The sequence below is a fragment of the Heloderma suspectum genome, chromosome 2, assembly GCF_057233095.1.
Source record: "Heloderma suspectum isolate Gila_16-S chromosome 2, 16-S_ref, whole genome shotgun sequence".
Lineage (NCBI taxonomy): Eukaryota > Metazoa > Chordata > Lepidosauria > Squamata > Helodermatidae > Heloderma > Heloderma suspectum.
The window spans coordinates 242,623,312-242,642,470 of record NC_139459.1 but is presented as its reverse complement, the minus strand read 5'-3'; the positions used below and the strand labels follow the sequence as shown (position 1 = coordinate 242,642,470).

Genomic DNA, 19,159 nt, shown 5'->3' with positions numbered 1-19,159 from the left:
AGGGTGAAAATGTCCATTCCAGATGCCATTTTTAAAAACAACTTTTTTCACAATGGGGGGGCACAGCAGGGGCCACATGTGGCCCACAGGATGCATGTTGCCCACCCCTGTTTTAGATGCATAGGTTTAATTGGAAATTGTTATCTAGAAAGAAAGGGTTGAGTCTTAACTAGCCTACTCGAGACTGTGGTCAGTTGCAGGTTGTTCCTCCACCGATTTCAAAGCTATGGGCACATTGTCATGATTCAGACTGTAAACGCACAGGCAAAAGCAATCAGTACTGTGCACTTGGGTTCAGCCACTTGCCTGTTAGCTTTAAGCAACAAGGAATTGTATGCAGGTGAGCGAGTGGGCTGGTAGAGGAGGGATAGAGCTCTCCATCCCTTCTCTGTGCCTAATGTAGAAGCCAAGCTGGCTGCCAGAGGCAGGAATCCCCTCTTCCATGGCCAACATACAGAAGTCCGCTAGAAGGTGAACATTGCTTTCAAACTCTCCTCTGCTAGTCCCCAGCAGACTTATAATGGGGGGGGGGGGCTAGTAATTTGTGGGATCATTGAGAAGGCTGCTGTATCTCTTTGTAGCATAAACTACAACTGCAGTCATTTTGAGGCTCAGCATTCTGTGGTCTTTTCAGAGATGTAATTGACCGATATACACATTCTTACTATATGTTTGCATGTATCTTCAGATAGGGACGTGATTCACAAGAATGTGCCTGCATCTTTAAAATGTAATGGGAAAAGTGACCCTCAGTGGCATTGTTATTAGACAAAAATACATGGTAGTAACTAAAGGAACTCTTGCATAATCTGATGATTCAAAAGAGACACTTAACTCAAATTTTCATCAGACAACAGTTCAACACCAGATGAAATTCATCTGTCATAACATTGTTTCTAAGCTGTTCCTGACATTAAATGTAAAGTCTAATCTTTATACTATGGATAGAAATAAAATACATGAAGCTGCTTTAAGAGACCAGAGAGAGAGAGAGAGAGAGAGAGAGAGAAATCACGTTATTGTGGTTGTTTTTATGCTTTATTGTTGCCGCTGCTTCCCTCCTTTACTGACTTAGACTGCAAGAGAGGTGATAGGTCACAAGCTGTGCAGCCAGGCTGTCTCTGCTGTTCAGGAAACAGAAACCAGGCTACCAGTTACTCATATGGAGCCTAACCCCAGTCTTCAAAATTACTTTCACCCAGTGATGACCATCGCAAGGAATACATTTTACATTGTATACAAACCAGATCCATTCTGTTGCCATATTTGCAATGAATCCTTTGCAACTGTTATAACCTAGTATTGTGCTCAAGTGATATGCGTTCATCTTTAACCAATAGTTGAGGTTATATTTCTTCCCTTAAGTGTCTCTCCTCCATTTTTATTTCCTGTTTCTATTATCATACCCCTTCAGCACTTAGGTTCTTTTTAGCACATCATTATTATTATTATTATTATTCCCATTATAAATAATGCAGGTAAGCTTGGTGGTATAGCTAGAGCTTGAACTTAGGGCCAAAGTCTAGAACCCCGCAACGCAGCCCCACTCACCCCAACATGGTGCCCACAGTCCAGGGCCCAGCAGTTTATGCCCCACCAGGGACCCTTTGACCAGCAGGGTCCTTGGTGGAGGGGGTGATCTTCACCCACCTCCTCCAGCCAATTTTCAACAGGGGGCTTTTTTCTTCCCTATTGAAGCCAATGGACAAATCACTCCATTAACTTAAATCAGGAGGGGAGGGAGAGAGAGAGAGAGAGAGAGAGAGAGGAGCCAGACAGACAGGGAAATGGAAGGACGGACGAACGGACAGACAGAGGAGTCACGGGGGGGAATAAGAGGAGCCAATGAGAGAGAGGAGCCAGAGAGACAGAAGGAAGGAAATAAGAATGAGGAGCCAGAGAGAGAGAAAGAGAACCCTGAGTGAGTAATACACACTCAGGGTGCACGTTCATGCACACGTTCATGCACACACAAAAACACAGATAAACGTGAGGGAACTCCCAGCATTTTTGTGATTGACCCTCCAGCATTGTCAGCAGCTAATTTGTAGTAATGTCCAGGGCACCGCCACAAAATGCCAAATGTACCCACAGCCACAAAATGGTTAGAGACCCCTAACCTAGATACTGGTGGGTGATGATGGCAGGAGAAGCAAACTCCATTTTATTCCATGGTGGAGCTATGATTTAAGTAAGTTTAAAATGCAGTGCTGCACATGCTCAGAGTATTTTTAAAAAAATAAAGTTTGGCAAATAGTTCTGTTGTTCTAACTTTAGGAATGTAAAAGCAATTGGAAAGTGTGGAATGGTGGCTGGGGTGGGAAGGAGAGAAATATTGTGTGCTTCTCAACTGAAGTAATACACCTGGCCATCTAAAGGAGCCCCTATAAGATCATGAAGTTCACCCTTTAACAGAGAATCCTATGGTTCCTAGAAGAGCATCCCAGGGACCATAGGATATGGTCCTCTTGAAGCTCCACAGGCTCCTATGACTTTGGGAGGGGAATTCTGTGCTCTGGTCCCTCACTCTCACCCCCTCACAGCCACTGCAAAAAGGAGAGTGGCTATTTCCTGAGGCCTCAAAAGTGATCTCAGATTACTTTGGGGAGGGAGAAAAGGGGGCATTTTGGTTGGAGGGGAAGGGACGAGAAAGGAGAGGCTGGGCTCTGCTAGAGCCTTTGGCATCTCAACAGCTTCAGGTACCATCTAGCGGGCAGCAGTCCAGTAGGATTGTGCCCAAAAGCTACCTAGCTGCACCTCTGGCTAGACCATCTCAAAAGACCACAAGTCTCTCCCTTAACCTTGATGGCATTATATTATAGTCCCTATACAAATGAGGAAATGCAAGGTGATGTGTTTCCATGTGGAACAGGATGTGACTGCTATGCAGAAATAAACTGATAGGATTCTAAGTTTAATTTACCAAAAAAGTTGAGGAATTTGGTGTATAATGTTTCTTACTTGCACTCGTGCTGTAAGTGCTCCTGTTTGACAAGCAACAAATATTTAAAAGAAAAGTGTATGGCCTAATCCAAAGAGAAATAAATCCTTAGTATGGGAGCAACATTGCTGCTCTTTTGGCATAATTACAGCATTATGTTGATGTTGCCTAGAGTTAATAGGTAGATATGCCGGTAAACATATTCAGAAAGCAGTACTAGTCCTGCAATTGTATGTCATTCTTATTTTTTAAAAACCGTTTGAAATTCTGGGACATTTGCCAAGTTGAAAATGAGGACAATTTTGACAGCAGGAAATACGTCAGCTGAATGCTTTTAATCTGTGTTGCAACTATTATTTTCCCCCTTTGCTCCCCAGTACAAATATACCTGTGTTTGTGTGGTGCAAAGTATGTAGCCTTGTTAAATAATATTGTCTGTCTTAATGCCAGATTTGTTCCCCTTTTCAGAAACCTCAGTAACAACAAGATCAAAGAGATCCGTGAAGGCACTTTTGATGGGGCAGCAGGAGTGCAGGAACTGATGTTGACAGGGAACCAGTTGGAATCTATGCATGGACGAATGTTTAGAGGTCTCGCAGGACTCAAGACACTGTAAGCATAAAGGAAAAAGGGGAGAAGAGAGACAGCACCATTGTGTATCATTTGGGTATTGGATCGTATGATCACAAATGCAGTGAATGTTCTGCTGGTTTTGACAGTAGGCTGATGGGGAACATTGTAGGAGTTTTAGCACTTTACATATGCATAGATCTCTGGTATGTCACTGGCCTAAACTGGTAGCATCTCCTCTGAGGTCTTTGGGTAAGTTAAGGCTCTCTGACAATGCTGTATACCTATCTGCATAAAGCTGCACATCCAAAGCTGTTCTTCAGAGTTCCTTCTCCGAGAAAACTGAGACGTTTCTTCCAATCCTGGATGAAGAATACAGTTTCATAGTGTCAAAGGGAAGTTAGCCAGTTTTTAAGACCTATCACATGGGGCATTTACAGATGGGGCATTTACACATGGTAATTTTTTGTGCAACAAATGTGTTGCTTACTCATTTGTTGCACTGGATACAGATGTTCTCCTCAAACTATGTTTCCATTGCATTGAAAACACATCCCAGCACTTTCCAACACTTAAAACAGCTTACAAAAATTCCTGGACTCAGAATTCTTTAATTCTAAGTGTATGTCTTCTGCACCAGCTCAAGCTGGTGGGTCTTGGCATTCTAGTAGAAACAAAAAGTAAATCCCACAACCTAAAGTCTGTCCATCTCTGCTTTAGAAGCTGAGTATGTCCCTTTCTGTATGTATCATGTACCATTCCAGATGTCATCTAGCCTTTAAAAAAAGAACGTGACCAGCACCCCTCTTCTGGAATTATGGCCACTCTGTGAACCTTTAAGATTTTTTTAATGCAATATAATTCTTTGAATGTGAGTCCTGGCCCTTTACAACATTAGAGTCCTCATTTGTTCTATTTATATTTAAAAAGGGTAAATGATACATTTATTTCCCAGCATGAAGGCTATTCCCATCACCAATACACACTATTACATGTAGTCTGGATATTGCCTTTGAATTGGGACTTGCAAAACTAGTCTACAAAGTCTAAAACGCGATTGTGGCACACACTTGATCACCTGTTAAGCCCCTAAGTGCTTCTCTCTTTTCCCATAGGGGCTGGAGGCTTGCATTAGTTGGGGAAGAGAGAAGTGGGAGATAAATTCTTATCTGGCTCAGATTTTAATGGTCGCATCATATTTGAGGCAAGCATTATGAACCTCAGAAACTCATATTTCTGAGGCAGGTTACATAAAAAATTTCAAGGGCATATCTATAATTGGCTAACATTTAGGTAGCACATTGTGCTTTTCAATTGCATGGCCGCACATTACGTTCCCTCTTGTATCTCCTTCCCCCACCCCTCTTTCAGTTCAGGAACTCTAATTCAAGGTTTAAATCCTTTCAGGATGCTCCGGAGCAATTTGATCAGCTGTGTAAACAACGACACGTTCACAGGATTGAGCTCAGTAAGATTACTGTCTCTGTATGACAATCGCATAACTACAATCACACCAGGAGCCTTCAATACGCTTGTTTCTTTATCTACAATGTAAGTAATCTTGTTTTTGCCACTTAAGTGTTGAATTTGGTTTAGAATAGCTGCTTTAATTTAATTACATGTAAGTAAGAAAGATTGGTGTAATAATTTATTTTTTTAAATCCAACAGGTATTTAAGCCTGTCGTTGTATGGCCTCAGTAGTATTTAATTATTTTGGAATGTTTATATACCACTTCCCATTTTAAAAATCCCAAAGCGTTTTATAGCCAATTATAAAACAATACATCATTATAATAACATAACAACATTTAGAGGAGTTAACAGTTGGGAAAAGCCAGCGTAAACAAGTAAGTTTTTAATAATCATCAAAACAAAAGCAACTGATGTATCCTGACGTATCGCAGTGGGGAGGTCGTTTCAGAGAGTGGGCTCCACCACTGAGAAAGCCATTGCCGTATTTCTGCCAGATATACTAGTGGTAGTAACAACCACAGCAATCACAACATATATTTATTTAGTGCTTGTGAGTGTTCCAGTGCTTCATTTACATTATCTCAGTTAATCTGTACCGTAACCCTTAAAGCAGGTGAGATTGTTATTCCCATATTACAGATAGGAGCCTGAGGGGGAGTTCAGCTAAGACCATCAAACGGCTTCATGCCAGGGCAAGATTTGAACCAGGGACTTCACAGCCTATTCTATCAACCACTACATTTCATGTAAGCTGGTGCACTAGGCTTATTATCTCTCAAAATGAAGGTCCCCATGCAGGACTGGCGCAGCGGGAAGTCCAGCTCCAGGTGATGTCCACCCACCCACCACCCCCACCCACCCCACAACAACGGTGATGGCAGCAGCCACTACCCACCACCCTTCTTCTCCTTCCCCTCGTACTGCTGCCTTCTCTGCCCCCCTGCCACAACAATGGTAGTGGCAGCAGCTGCCCCGACAATGATGATGATGGGAATGGCAGTGGCTGCCACCCAACCTCCTCTTTCTCCTCCTCCTTCCCCCCCATCCTGCTCTCTCTCTTCTCTCTCCCCACACCATATCCATGGCAATGGCAGCAGCCACCCTCCTCCTCTACCCCTGACACTGCCCTGCCTTCTTTTCCCCCTGCACTGCAATGGCCAGCTCCTTCCTCTTCCTCTTCCCTTCCCTCCTTCCGATGATGATGGCCAGCCACCACCACTCCCCATCCCGTTGTTGCTCTGGAAGTGTATTCTTGTCTCTCAACCCTGCCTATAGAACAGCACACATCAGCATTTCCAATATTCTTCCCCTTTCCCTTAACAGGTATACCATGCACTAGTTCTTGCTGGCACTGAATGAATCTAGCAGGTGTTTTATGTGCTAGTTAGTGGCCAACCTTTACACCTAGTCTTAGGTGCTGCAGTGACAGAGTACATTCATCCAGGCCTGAGCTCTTATATGTTGTGCCAAAGCATCTTTATGGGCCCACATGTTTCCCCCCATAACAATTGCAGAACTGTTCCACTAAAAGCATCATTTGACTTTGCATTTCATGACTCGGATCCTTTAGTCCTCTCACTAATCTCTCTTCCACAAATCTTACAACTCTTGTTCTGGTTTGCTTTTTCTGCATGTATTATGGCCTTTTGAAGTATTCTATTTGTATGCCTCATCATTCTTTAGTTTAATTGCCACTTAAGAATGCTCACACTTCTTTCCAGTTTTTAACTTGGCAGAACTTGGATTTTTTTTTTGCCTCAAGTACTTTAAGAATTACTCTGCTCATTTTGGCTTTATATAGACTATGTGTGCCATCATCATTAATATCTGAGTGACTATAGCTCTAACAATAGAGTTTGCATAGAAGGAGAACAAAATACTGGTTTCATGAGTGTAGTTAGCCCTTGTTTCTGGCTGTGAGGTTGACAAAGAGTAGAAACTGATGGTTCAGCTTTGAGGTATTGTCATTTTGTTCATGCCAATCTATGTGCAGTTACCTTTGTGTGTACTTCGTATACCTGACATATACAAAGGGCACAAGACCCATTTCAAATTACAATGTGGACATTGCTTAATATCCAAATCATAAACATGTTATCTATACTGTTGTCCACCACCGTAGGGTGCAGTCCTATCAGATCCACCCTGGGTATGCATAAGCCTCTGAACTTGGAAGCTTACAAGTATCCAATGCATTTAAGCTAGACAGGAGTTTTGGTTGTCTAGCGGAGGCTTCAGGGAGGGGGAGGGAAGGAGGCTTGGGTGGCCACAGGATATGTTGTATGGCTGCTGCCCCGGTCTCCTCCCCTCTCCACCCCCAGGAATGCCCCCCTTTCCCTGTCTCTGTGCTCTGTTTTCCAAGTGAGGAGAGGTAGCTGGGGCGGTTCTCTTCACACCAGCTACAAGCAGGAGGGAGAGGGGCGGGGAGCACAGTTTCCTGGCTCTGAGGTCAGAGCCCTGTTTCCGATCACGGAGCCAGGAAACCGAAATATCCTTTGTACCCAAATGCTATCTAGGAGATATAGGATTGCTCCCTAGATGGCTTTTTAGCAAATAAGATGGTATCTAAATATTAATAATAAAATTCCAAGCTCATTGAGTTTTGCCAAAGATATCGCAAAGTAAGTGCCACTATAGTTCAAAGTCGTAGTCCAGCCTGGATTGCAATTGTTAACCAGCATTATTCTAAAGCATGATAAAATGAAATATTAATCAACCACTTTTCAAAAAGCCTCATTGCCCTACCATGCGAGTGACTCTGTGACTCTCATGAGAGAAAAATCTGATTACCCAATTGTATATATTCCAACTGTCACTATTAGAAATCCATTCTCTAATAGATACAGTCAAGGCTTTCCTTAATAATGCTACAGCTTATTGGCCCTCTGAAGGTTCTGACTTGCTTTTTATCAGAAATAATTGCGCACAGTGAAGCGCTTTCACTATCTGACACTTTCAGCAACATTGACCCTTATGATCCCGGTAAGAGGCACATCTTAATTTGGCTATACAAACACGTTTAGCTTTGCCAAGATATCAGTAAAGTGAATACCCATTCCACTAATAAACTATATATTTATTGATATTGGGGGGGAAAGGTTCAGCATAACAAACAAAAAAACCCTGCAAAAAGTATTATTTATATAGTCATTAAATGAACACATTTTGGACAAAATCATGCTATTTATCAAAATTCACTTGTATTATTAATTTATATTACTCATTTTTCTGCAATCCGTATAGTTGTATTTATTTTTAGCCCAATTCCCAGCTCATCCTAAGCTATATTATTTTAATTGATTTACTGCCTATTGGAACCAACATTTAAGCTGAGAGAGAAGCACAGTTCAAAGGTGCTTCACACATTCCAAAATAAATGGCACACCTCTGGGTCAAACTGCATGTTACTTTAAGATGTAGCTAGCAGCTCTGTCTATTCTTTACTCTTTTTTTTTACTGGTGTGGGGGTCCCATTATTATTGGGACCCCATGCCCATGCAATTTAATCCCTCCCTCCCCAGATGTGGTTTTTTGATAATACTCCTCCTCCCTTTTGTGCGGCTACAGGGCTTAGAAAAATGTCCCGGTGCATTCCATGTGTAACAGGCATATTTGTAAATCACCTTGGGCACTTTTAAGTGCAAAGATAATACAGAAAACTTTCAGAATCAATACTGGATGAGTACCCTGTAACTTGAAAATCCTGGGCTATTGTTGCCTATTAGCAGCAATGAAGAAAGATCCTGAATGTTCAAAATCATTACTCCTCTCCTTAAAATGGTGGGCTTAAACCCTGACGAGATTTTAAATCCAGGTATCAGGTTGACTTTTATTTTTTGCTTTGTGGCTTTTGAGCCTGACAGTCACATTGCCCCCTTGTGATGTAGTTGGACTTATCTTCATACAACCATTAGAGATTCAGAATCTTAGTATGGCTATATGCTGATCCCTTCCTTCCCACCACTAGCAATAAAAATGTCACTGAAGTTTTATGCATTAATGTATTGCATACTGCTGGGCTTGAACTCTGGCAGTGGAGTTACACCTGTGAAGTTTTTTTTTAAATGTTTCTTATTCGCTGCTCTTAACCTTACTTGATGGCACATTTCCGTTATGCTTTTGATATATGATGTGTACAACCAATTTTACTAATAAAAAACCCTGTGCTAGCCAAAAAGGATTTGGAAGACTTTTGTACTCCATCAGTCAATACATTTCTTAACTTCAATTCCTGTTGGTTTATAACAGCTGGGCTGAATGTATATTGAAGTTATTCTTCAATATGTATGTATTAAAGAATAAACAAGTACCTGTATTTTATCCCTATGGGAAGTTTTGGGGGTGATTTATATTGGGAAGATGGGGTGAAAGGGTTAATCCCTCCTTCCCCCAGCATAGCAGTCCCAGTTAAAACTGGGCATCCCTGTAGCTGCTTTTTAATTTCTTTTCTGTTTTTTAAAGCAGGCAATCCCATTCCAGATCTCCCATCTCATGTCTAGTTTGGCCAAGATAGATAAGTGGTGCTACGTTGAAACAGATTACAGGTTGACTACATTCCTACATATTGTGATTTGTCACTGTCTGATAAGGAAAATCATGGCAGAATAAAGACACACACTCTTGGATCACAGTCATTTCCTGCTCAGATCTCTTGTTTTTAAAAGAAAAGGCAACTATTGGACATAGTACAGTTTCCTTTGTAAGATGTATCACTTACCAGAAGTTATTTACCTGAATGTCAATTTGCCTTTGAAAAACCATCGCTTGATTTCTGCAATAACTGACAGTGCATTTTTCCTCATTTCCCTTCCAGTAATCTGCTGTCTAATCCATTTAACTGTAACTGCCACTTGGCATGGTTAGGGAAATGGTTAAGGAAGAGGAGGATTGTCAGTGGAAATCCACGTTGCCAGAAACCATTTTTCCTGAAGGAGATTCCAATTCAGGATGTGGCTACACAGGACTTCACATGTGATGGTAAGCACCGTTTCTTGAACTGGCATAATAGGTCCCTGGTAGAATTTGCAGTGGAATCAGTATTACCAGTTATAACTAAAATAACCTGAAAGATGTGAACTAACAATAGGGCAGCATTACTAGCTCAGTGCCCATGCATCTAGAAATTTGTTTTCTTTGCTAATATATCTTAAAACCTTTCCATCTTGGGCATTTAATTTTTTGAAATTAATCATTCTAAGCATACTGGATTGGATCCAGATTTAGGCATGCACAGCTGGGTGGACTGAAGCAGACATCCCTGCTCCCTTCAACATCCCCTCCAGTCCCCTGAAAATGCTATACAGAGGTTCTGTGACTTTGCTGAATGGGGAGAGCTACGGTGTGGGGGGGACAGAAGGGGGGAATTTCCAAAAATTGGGTGGAGACACCTTCCATGAACAGAGTCCTTTCATCCACAGAGGGGAGATCCTGGATCCAACCCATTTTCTTCCTAGTCTTCCCCCCGTCTCCCTGCAAGGGATTTCTTGATGAGACTTCTTTTCAGTTTGCATGCTCACAATAATCTTGTTTGCTCTAGTCTAGTTTGGCAGTGGAAGGAATAGCTGTTTTTGAGTATGACACCTTAAAAATGCTTAAAAAATCAATCATATTCCACAAAATCTAGTGAAGGTCTGTGATGGGGGTGTGGGAAATTCTTACTGCATTCTGAAGATCCCTCAAGCCCTCCAAATAGAGGATTTTGAACCAGTATTCTCAACCCTGTAAGTATGCAGAAAAGTGACTTATATTTCTATCACTCTTTTTGTATTATATCACTTTCCCAATGGAAAGTATCACTTCCCGGCACAACGTAGGCTGTTCCTTGTACTTGGTCCTATCAGATGTTGAAACCTCTGTTCAGAACTGAAGGTACATCTTCAGTTCAAAACTGAAGGCCCAGTCAACACATCAGTAATGTTGACTGGGCAGGAAAGAACTGTTCAAATCAGTCACCCTTCTGCATGCCTGAAAATAATTACAATCCATTATGGGAATAATCACCAAAGTCCAGATTCTTTGTTGCAATGTTCAGTAGAACCTTGTTCAGATTGTAAAACATTTCTGTTTTTTATTGGCCCAATTTAAAGTAGTATACACTACAAAAGGTTTCTTGACATGTGTTTGGATACCACTGTTTGGGTTTTTTCCTAATGGTTTGTGAAGCCACATATTGTTTTTGGGAGAAATCCATGCTTTAATGTTCTTAACTTCAAAGGCTTAATTTTGCAACAGTAACCATTATGCTCGCCACTTTTGAGTTTTTATCTGTTTTATAAAATCTGTTTTATAGAAATCAACACCCATGTTGGAAATATTAGATATTTTTATGCATGTGCACATGGATCTCCAGCTCTTCGTGGATGCATAACTTATTTTGTTCCTTTATTCTCATTATACTTGTTGAAAACAAGTTTTATAATTTAAAAAATTAAGGAATGTGCCATATTAATATTGAAAGTCCGACCCTTAACCGATAAATATTCACAATGCCAGGCAACAAATGACATTTTCAAGCTCTTCTTTTTCACCAGTGTAATAAACGAGAAGGATAGCTGTCACAGGGTGGCTCACACATACATATTTATCCATGATTTACAACACCAAATGAATAGTCTACTACAAAGGCAATTTTCATATGATCTCACATAATTTTGAACACTGTTTTTCAGTAGAATCACACATTTAAATGCCAGTCAGGAGTACACTAGAGACACTGAATGATGTGCATACATGTGTGAACTAGGTCTCAATAATGTAGGGAATAAAGGACTGTAACATTGGAAAGGACCTCCACAGGCCATTACTCCACCTTCCTGGATAATGTACACCTAGGGCAGAGCTTTCCAAACTTGTCGTGTTGGTGACACACTTTGTAGACATGCATCATTTCGTGACACGGTAACTCAGTTTTACTAGCAAACCGGAGGTTCAACTAACCCGTTATAAGAGATACGGACACATACATAAATTGTAATAACGAAATGTATGGGGATACAACATATCTCATGAAAACTTTTCATTTATATTTTTAAAAATATATGATTTGTAAGATAATAACATACATTGTTGTCATTTATGAGTAACAGTATGTAAACATGTGCAAGAATTTTAAAAAGTTGAATAACACCAGTAACTACTTACCATTTCCAGGTCCAGGTAGGAGCTCAGCTGCAAAAACACGTGAAGTAGAGAAGCAAAAGTCCAACAAAAATGGTGTAAATATATATGTCTCACTACAAGGCTATACTGCTGTAAATATTTGCAGTGCCTATGTCCGGAGTCTAGTTCCAGCACTCTCCAGTGGTACACTTCCTGTGGGTGGTTAATCCACAATTACAGCAGAGTAAAAATAAAAATAAATGGCAGAAATCAACTGAGCTCTGTTCCGACTGGCCAAGATGGCGGACGGCCCGCTCGGTGCAGTCCCAGGTGGCGTTTCCACCTGTGTGTTACTTTGGCCTGGCCGCGCGGCAGCACGGTGCAGAAGTCCGCAAAGGGCACGCCCGAAACCACGCAGGGCTGGTGGCCGCTGCCACTTCTCCACGCCAGTGTCGGCCGAGCTCTGCTCCCAGGGCAGTGCCTCCCTTCCCCTCTCTTCGCCCCGCACCTCTACCTTTCTGGAGAGCGCAGGCTTGAAGCTCCTCGCCTGCCCGGCGCAGCCCTCCCTGCTCTGGGGTCGTCCAGTGGGTCGTTGTTCTCCCCCGCTGCCTTGCAGCCACACCGAGGACGCGGGGAAGCCTCTCGCCCAAGCTCATTGCAAATTGCTCGACTAATTGCTCTGCTAACTTCGAATTCTCCACACTCCTTGTGCAGCCAGCGTTACCACACTCCTCGCCGTACCGCTCCAACACCGCCAATCATGTGCGTCCTGCATCAAGACGCCACGTGATCCTAAAGCAGCTAATGTTAAAGCACCTAAGCCTTAGCAGCTAAGCTGCTTTAACATTAGCTGCTTTAGGAAGTTCTGGGGGAGGGACCAAGCGAAGCAAACGTGAGTAAGGGAACTCCACGGTGCCCTTCCGCACAATTTTTGCGCGACACACCTACACACTGCCAGCAACACACTAATGTGTCGCGACACACACTTTGGAAAGCTCTGACCTAGGGTATCCCTGAAAAGTATCTCTGTCCAGTCTTGCAAATCTACAAGAAAAAAGATTCCATAGGTTCCAAGAAAAGCTGAAGTGCCTTTGTGGTTTTTACTGCTGTATCTGCATTTCTGCTACTTAATTCAGTTTTCCTTCTTGAGCATATAGGTCTGCTCCCCCACTTCCACTCTTGATCCCCCCCGACACACACACACACACACACACACACACGCACACAACCACCTTGATTTACTACACGTTGAACTGCTTATAACTGGCTACATACAGTTTTATTGCATGGGAATTGGAACAGCATAACGCATAGGGCAAGGTTGGATTTTTTTTTCATATGGTGAAAAAGTTGGTGTTGAGAAGACAATTAAATAATTTCTACAGCTGTGTAACCCAACCATAGTAATTCGTCAGTTGTTGATATTACAGTTTTATATGTGGTGAGCTGTTGTATTAGAATGGAACTTTCTCAGGTTCACCCATCTGTACTTGAATTTATTTTTATGCAGTTTCTCTTTCTCTCTTTATAGGCAATGTTGAAAGCAGCTGTCATTTCTCTCCCCGTTGTCCAGAACAGTGTATTTGCGTGGATTCCATAGTTCGTTGCAGTAACAAAGGGTTGCGATTCTTGCCTAAAGGTGTCCCCAAAGATGTAACGGAACTGTAAGCCATATTTTCAAGAGCTACATTTACAAGTAAAAGTTGGCAGTATTAATTAAATTGCTTGGGGTGTGCAGATTTCAAGGTAGCAGGATACCTATTGTTGTTGTTGTTGTTTTTACTAGAATAGTGAGGTCAATCAGCTTGACCAAGATGCAAAATGGTGGCTCAGGGCAGAACCAATTACCTACTGAATTCCATGAAGTGGGATATATATGACATATCATATATTCTATTTTCAATCTGATGGGGAGAGTACCATTGCTTATGTAGCCCAAATGGCATCATCAATGCACAGGGGAGGTATGAGCAGGCTCAGAGGACCTGCAAGATTTCCAGGAAAGAAAAATCTTAAACAAAAACTGAAGGGGGTAACGAACAACAAAACAGCCCAATGAGCATGCTCAGTAGCCATGGAACATTGTTTTCACAAACTACTGTGAAATTCTGATTTGCGCATTTCTCCTTCCCATATATTCCTCCACACTAGCAAGGTATGCTGTTGAAACCTTCTGCTTTTGATTTTAAATTAAGTTTCATGTGATGCCTAAATTCAAGAAACTATGGTTTGTTTCAACTATAGTTAAGGAAAACAAACAAGGATCAGAAACCATTTTTCTGTCACTAACTAGATTGAAAACCACAGTTCCCTGGGTTTGGAAGTCACAGGGAACTGTGGCTACTTTAAAAATCAAAGCAGCAGCCTTTAACCCCCTCGTCTGACACATAAAGGAGGACAGGAGAAATGAGAAAGCCCAAGCCTGTGGTTGATACACATAATGGGAAACCAAGGGTTCCCATTACGTCTGAACTGAGCCTTTATTTCAGCAACCAAATATTGGAGGAGGAGGGTGCCTGTTTAATGATGTTGTTGTTAAATAAGTCTGAAACCCTTTTTGTCAAGTGCAGATCACCAAGTGATCTGGCATAATACACCTCCAAGGTTATTCTACAGTTAATTCTCTTGTGCGGAGGCCAGATTCTGGCTGCAATCCAGAAGACCCTTAACATGTGTGGAAAGGGTTGTATGCATGCAGAACCAGAACACCACTACCATCACCCACCACCCAGTTTCAAAAGTAGCTTGTGATGTAGTTTTGTAGATGAGATTGCTGTTTTGTAAAACAAGGTCCATTTTGCCCATGGGTTTCTTCTCTAAGTTCTCTAGAGCATAGCTAGCATTTTGTTTTCACTGTGGTGAATACACCTTTGTTGATATGCCTCACTAAAATGGAAAGATATTTAGAATAGGGACATTTTGACAGCCAAGCAGCCTTTTTCCACTTTTTATTCATTCTGAGTATGGCAAGTCAAATTAACAAGTTCAGTGTTGAATGTTCTGTAATGCTTTTTCAGCAGGATAGCAGCATGTTCACAATTGACTACTTCAATGAGCTATTGAAAATGAATTCCCAACATAATTATCTGTAGGTTAATTATCTCATTGGTTGACATTTTTAAAAATAAAAAAGAAACAGTGAAAACTAACACTGGATTATTTTCCTTGAATGTTCACAAAATGGCTAAAATAACAGAGATAATTAGATTAAATTGTGGAGTACATTTCCATGAGGTAAGGGCAACTTCTCATTTGCTTCTCCTTCTAGACTGTGGTTTTCTGTGGAAGGACATTAATATAGGGAAAATTTACTATTGGAGTATAGAACTTTTCATGTTTAGCTTCTCCATCTGAATGTGGTAGAATTAGAAATTGCCTGAATATGTGACTGACACTATTGGGTTTGTGGTATGTGGCTTGAGTTGGTGTCTGCAGTAGGAATTACTGAAATCTGGTATATATTTCTGTGGCCTATAGACGGTATAAAGCACTATCTTTGCTGCTTGAATGAAAGACATAGGATTTCATAGGCTCTGTAGTGTCACTCCTATGGCTGTTGAGGCTAGAGGAGGCAACCCAAGTCACACTAATGCAACTGCTACCAATAAGCCGTATGTCACTAGCAAAATAAGAGGAAAGAAGAAATGGCAACTCACCTACTTTTTTCTCCATTGAAACGTTACGAAAATTGGATTTCCCTGATTAGCTACGTTGGGAGAAAGCAGCAATTTGTCTTTGGAATGTATACATACAGGTTCACTGAAGGAGGTGGGCAGGCATGCCCAGGAAGAACATAGGACCACTTTAGTGCCCCCACTTTGCCTCCCTCATCATTGCCTAGTTTTTCCCCCCTTTTCCCCTCTTCACCTTGTTTACACTGGTCTCCACAGATTTGCCAAATTTGTTGCCTATTATCTATGAATTAAACATTCTCACCTTCTTTTCATACCTTGTGAACTCCCATGATATCCATATTTTTGGTGATTTATTAAAAAAAAAAGTCCAGCAGAGCACTACTAACCCACAGATCTACTGGCTGGTGGGGGTTAGGAAAGGGCAGACAAGCTCCTCTGCCACTGGCAGGGCCACATCCATCCCAGAAGCCCCAGTTATACCGGTGGACAGCTCTATCAGTGTAAATCGACTGCTGGTGATGGGCATCAAAACAAAGCATTCTGGGATAGTGTGTGGACAGAAGCACCTTTGGATCCAGTGGATCTTAAACCCCTCCATTATTCCAGGGGCCCCAGGATCAGGTCTATCAATGACCACAGCCTCGAGCTGATGTAGCCAATTCCCCTTCCATTGGGTCCAATGGGGGATTGAAGAAAAAAATAAGGATCTTCACCCCAAATGTGCGCCCTGGCCAGCAGGGGCCGGTAGGGCCTGGAAATGGTCAACGATCTATCACTGTTCTACAATTGCTCTTTGAGTTGCCTTTCTGGAGTTTCCTAGTGATATCAGTGCTGCAGGAGAATTTTGTTTTTCATCCAAAGAAGACGTAGCATTTTCTGTAGTTTTATAGTCAAGAGAATTAGTTCACATGCAGGACATTTCTAGGTGAAAGATTTCTAGGTTTAAACTGGATTCCTCCCCTTGGAATCAGATTCCAAGATAGAAATAATAATAATAATAATAACAACAACAACAACAACAATAATGCATATGTTACCTCATTTGTACGAGTGGAGAGTTATGTGCGTTTGGTGATTCCTATTGCCGTGTATAGGAGCCTTCCATTATGATATTTCTCTCACGATTATGTGTTGCTACAAGCAGGCTAGGGTACCATATATTTCCCATGAGCAACTGGAGTAGGCAAGGTACATGATAGAGCCTGCAGACCTAAATCAAAGGCAGTGTTAATGGTCAGAGATCTGAGCAAGTTCAAAAGCAGCATGTAGAAGGTGAATGAGAATATGTAAACATGATGCAAAGGTAGAGAGGCATAGTGCATGCTTGGTTTGCACACATAGATTCCAATAGTTAGGCATCATGATAAAAACAGAAGATCTGGTTGAACATGGTTCTGCAGTTTATGGTTAGATTGTAGCCATATATAATCATAGAATAGTAGGGTTGGAAGGGGCCTACAAGGCCATCGAGTCCAACCCCCTGCTCAATGCAGGAATCCAAGTCAGAGCATCCCTGACAGATGGCTGTCCAGCCTCGTCTTGAAGGCCTCCAGTGTGGGAGAGCCCACCACCTCCCCAGGTAATATGTTCCATTGTCGTATTGCTCTTACAGTCAGGAAGTTTTTCCTGATGTTCAGCCGGAATCTGGCTTCCCGTAACTTGAGCCCATGATTCCGTGTCCTGCACTCTGGTATGATCAAGAAGAGATCCTGGCCTTCTTCTCTGTGACAACCTTTCAAGTACTTGAAAAGTGCTATCATATCTCCCCTCAGTCTTCTCTTCTCAAGGCTAAACATGCCCAGTTCTTTCAGTCTCTCTTCATTGGGCTTTGTTTCCAGTCCCCTGATCATCTTTGTTGCCCTCCTCTGAACCCTCTCCACTTTGTCTGCATCCTTCTTAAAGTGTGGTGCCCAGAACTGGACACAGTACTCCAGATGAGGCCTAACCAGTGCTGAGTAGAGGGGAACTAGTACTTCCCGGGATTTGGAAGCGATGCTTCTATGAATGCAGCCCAAAATAGCATTTGCCTTTTTTGCAGCCACATCACATTGTTGGCTCATATTCAGCTTGTGATCAACAACAATTCCAAGATCCTTCTCGCTTGTAGTGTGGTTGAGCCACGTATCCCCCATCTTGTAACTGTGCATTTGGTTTCTTTTTCCTAGGTGCAGAACTTGGCATTTGTCCCTATTAAATGTCATTCTGTTGTTTTCTGCCCAGTGCTCCAGTCTATCCAGATCACTTTGAATTTTGTTTCTGTCTTCCAAAGTATTAGCTATCCCTCCCAATTTGGTGTCATCTGCAAATTTGATCAGCATTCCCTGCACCTCCTCCTCCAAGTCATTAAAACAAATGTTGAAGAGCACTGGGCCCAGGACTGAGCCCTGCGGTACCCCACTCGTTACCTCTCCCCAGCTTGAGAAGGTCCCATTAATAAGCACTCTTTGAGCCCGATTCTGTAGCCAACTGTGGATCCACCGGATCGTTCTTTCATCTAGCCCACTTTGAGCTAGTTTGCTCATCAGGATATCATGGGGCACTCTGTCGAAAGCTTTGCTGAAGTCGAGGTATATGATGTCTACAGCATTCCCATGGTCTACAAGGGAGGTTACTTGATCAAAAAATGAGATCAGATTTGTCTGGCAGGACTTGTTTTTGACAAATCCATGTTGGCTTCAAGTAATCACGGCATTGTTGTCAAGGTGCTTCCAGATGGATTGCTTTATGATCTGCTCCAGAATTTTCCCAGGGAGTGATGTCAGACTGACTGGTCTGTAGTTCCCAGGTTCCTCCTTTTTACCCTTTTTGAAGATAGGGACAACATTAGCCCTCCTCCAGTCATCTGGCACTTCCCCAGTCCTCCATGATTTCTCAAAGAGAATAGACAGCGGTTCTGAGAGTTCTTCTGCCAGTTCCTTTATGACTCTAGGATGCAGTTCATCTGGCCCTGGAGATTTGAACTCATTCAAAGTAATGAGGTGTTCCTTGACCATATGCCTGTCGATCTCAAGCTGCAATCCTGGCCCTTCAGCCTGTACTTCACCTTTGCCAGGGGGCTCATAGACCCTCTTTTGGGAGAAGACTGAGCCAAAGTAGGAATTGAGCACCTCTGCCTTTTCTTTGTCATCTGTTATCATTTTGCCATCCTTATTTAATAGCTGAACCACCATTTCTTTCCTCTGCCTTTTACTATGCACGTAGCTGAAGAAAGCCTTTTTGTTGTTTTTAACATCCCTTGCTAACCTCAGCTCATTCTCAGCTTTAGCCTTCCTGACGCCATCCCTGCAATTCTGTGCTATCTGCCTGTACTCTTCCTTTGTTACCTGGCCTTCTTTCCACTTCCTATATGTGTCCTTTTTTGTTTTCAGGTCATCCCTAAGCTTTTTGTGAAGCCACATTGGCTTCTTCTGTTGTCTTCCACCTTTTCTTCTTGTTGGAATT

General features: G+C 42.1%; 1 protein-coding gene across 1 annotated transcript in view; it reads left to right on the top strand.

Moving 5' to 3' along the window:
* SLIT3 (slit guidance ligand 3) overlaps positions 1-19,159 on the top strand; it is a 693,114-nt gene that overhangs the window by 522,084 nt on the left and 151,871 nt on the right. Inside the window, exons 17-20 of the mRNA XM_084838630.1 lie at positions 3,410-3,553; positions 4,919-5,062; positions 9,799-9,962; positions 13,615-13,747. Coding sequence (XP_084694756.1) covers positions 3,410-3,553; positions 4,919-5,062; positions 9,799-9,962; positions 13,615-13,747 — 585 coding nt within the window. The remainder of the gene's footprint in view (positions 1-3,409; positions 3,554-4,918; positions 5,063-9,798; positions 9,963-13,614; positions 13,748-19,159) is intronic.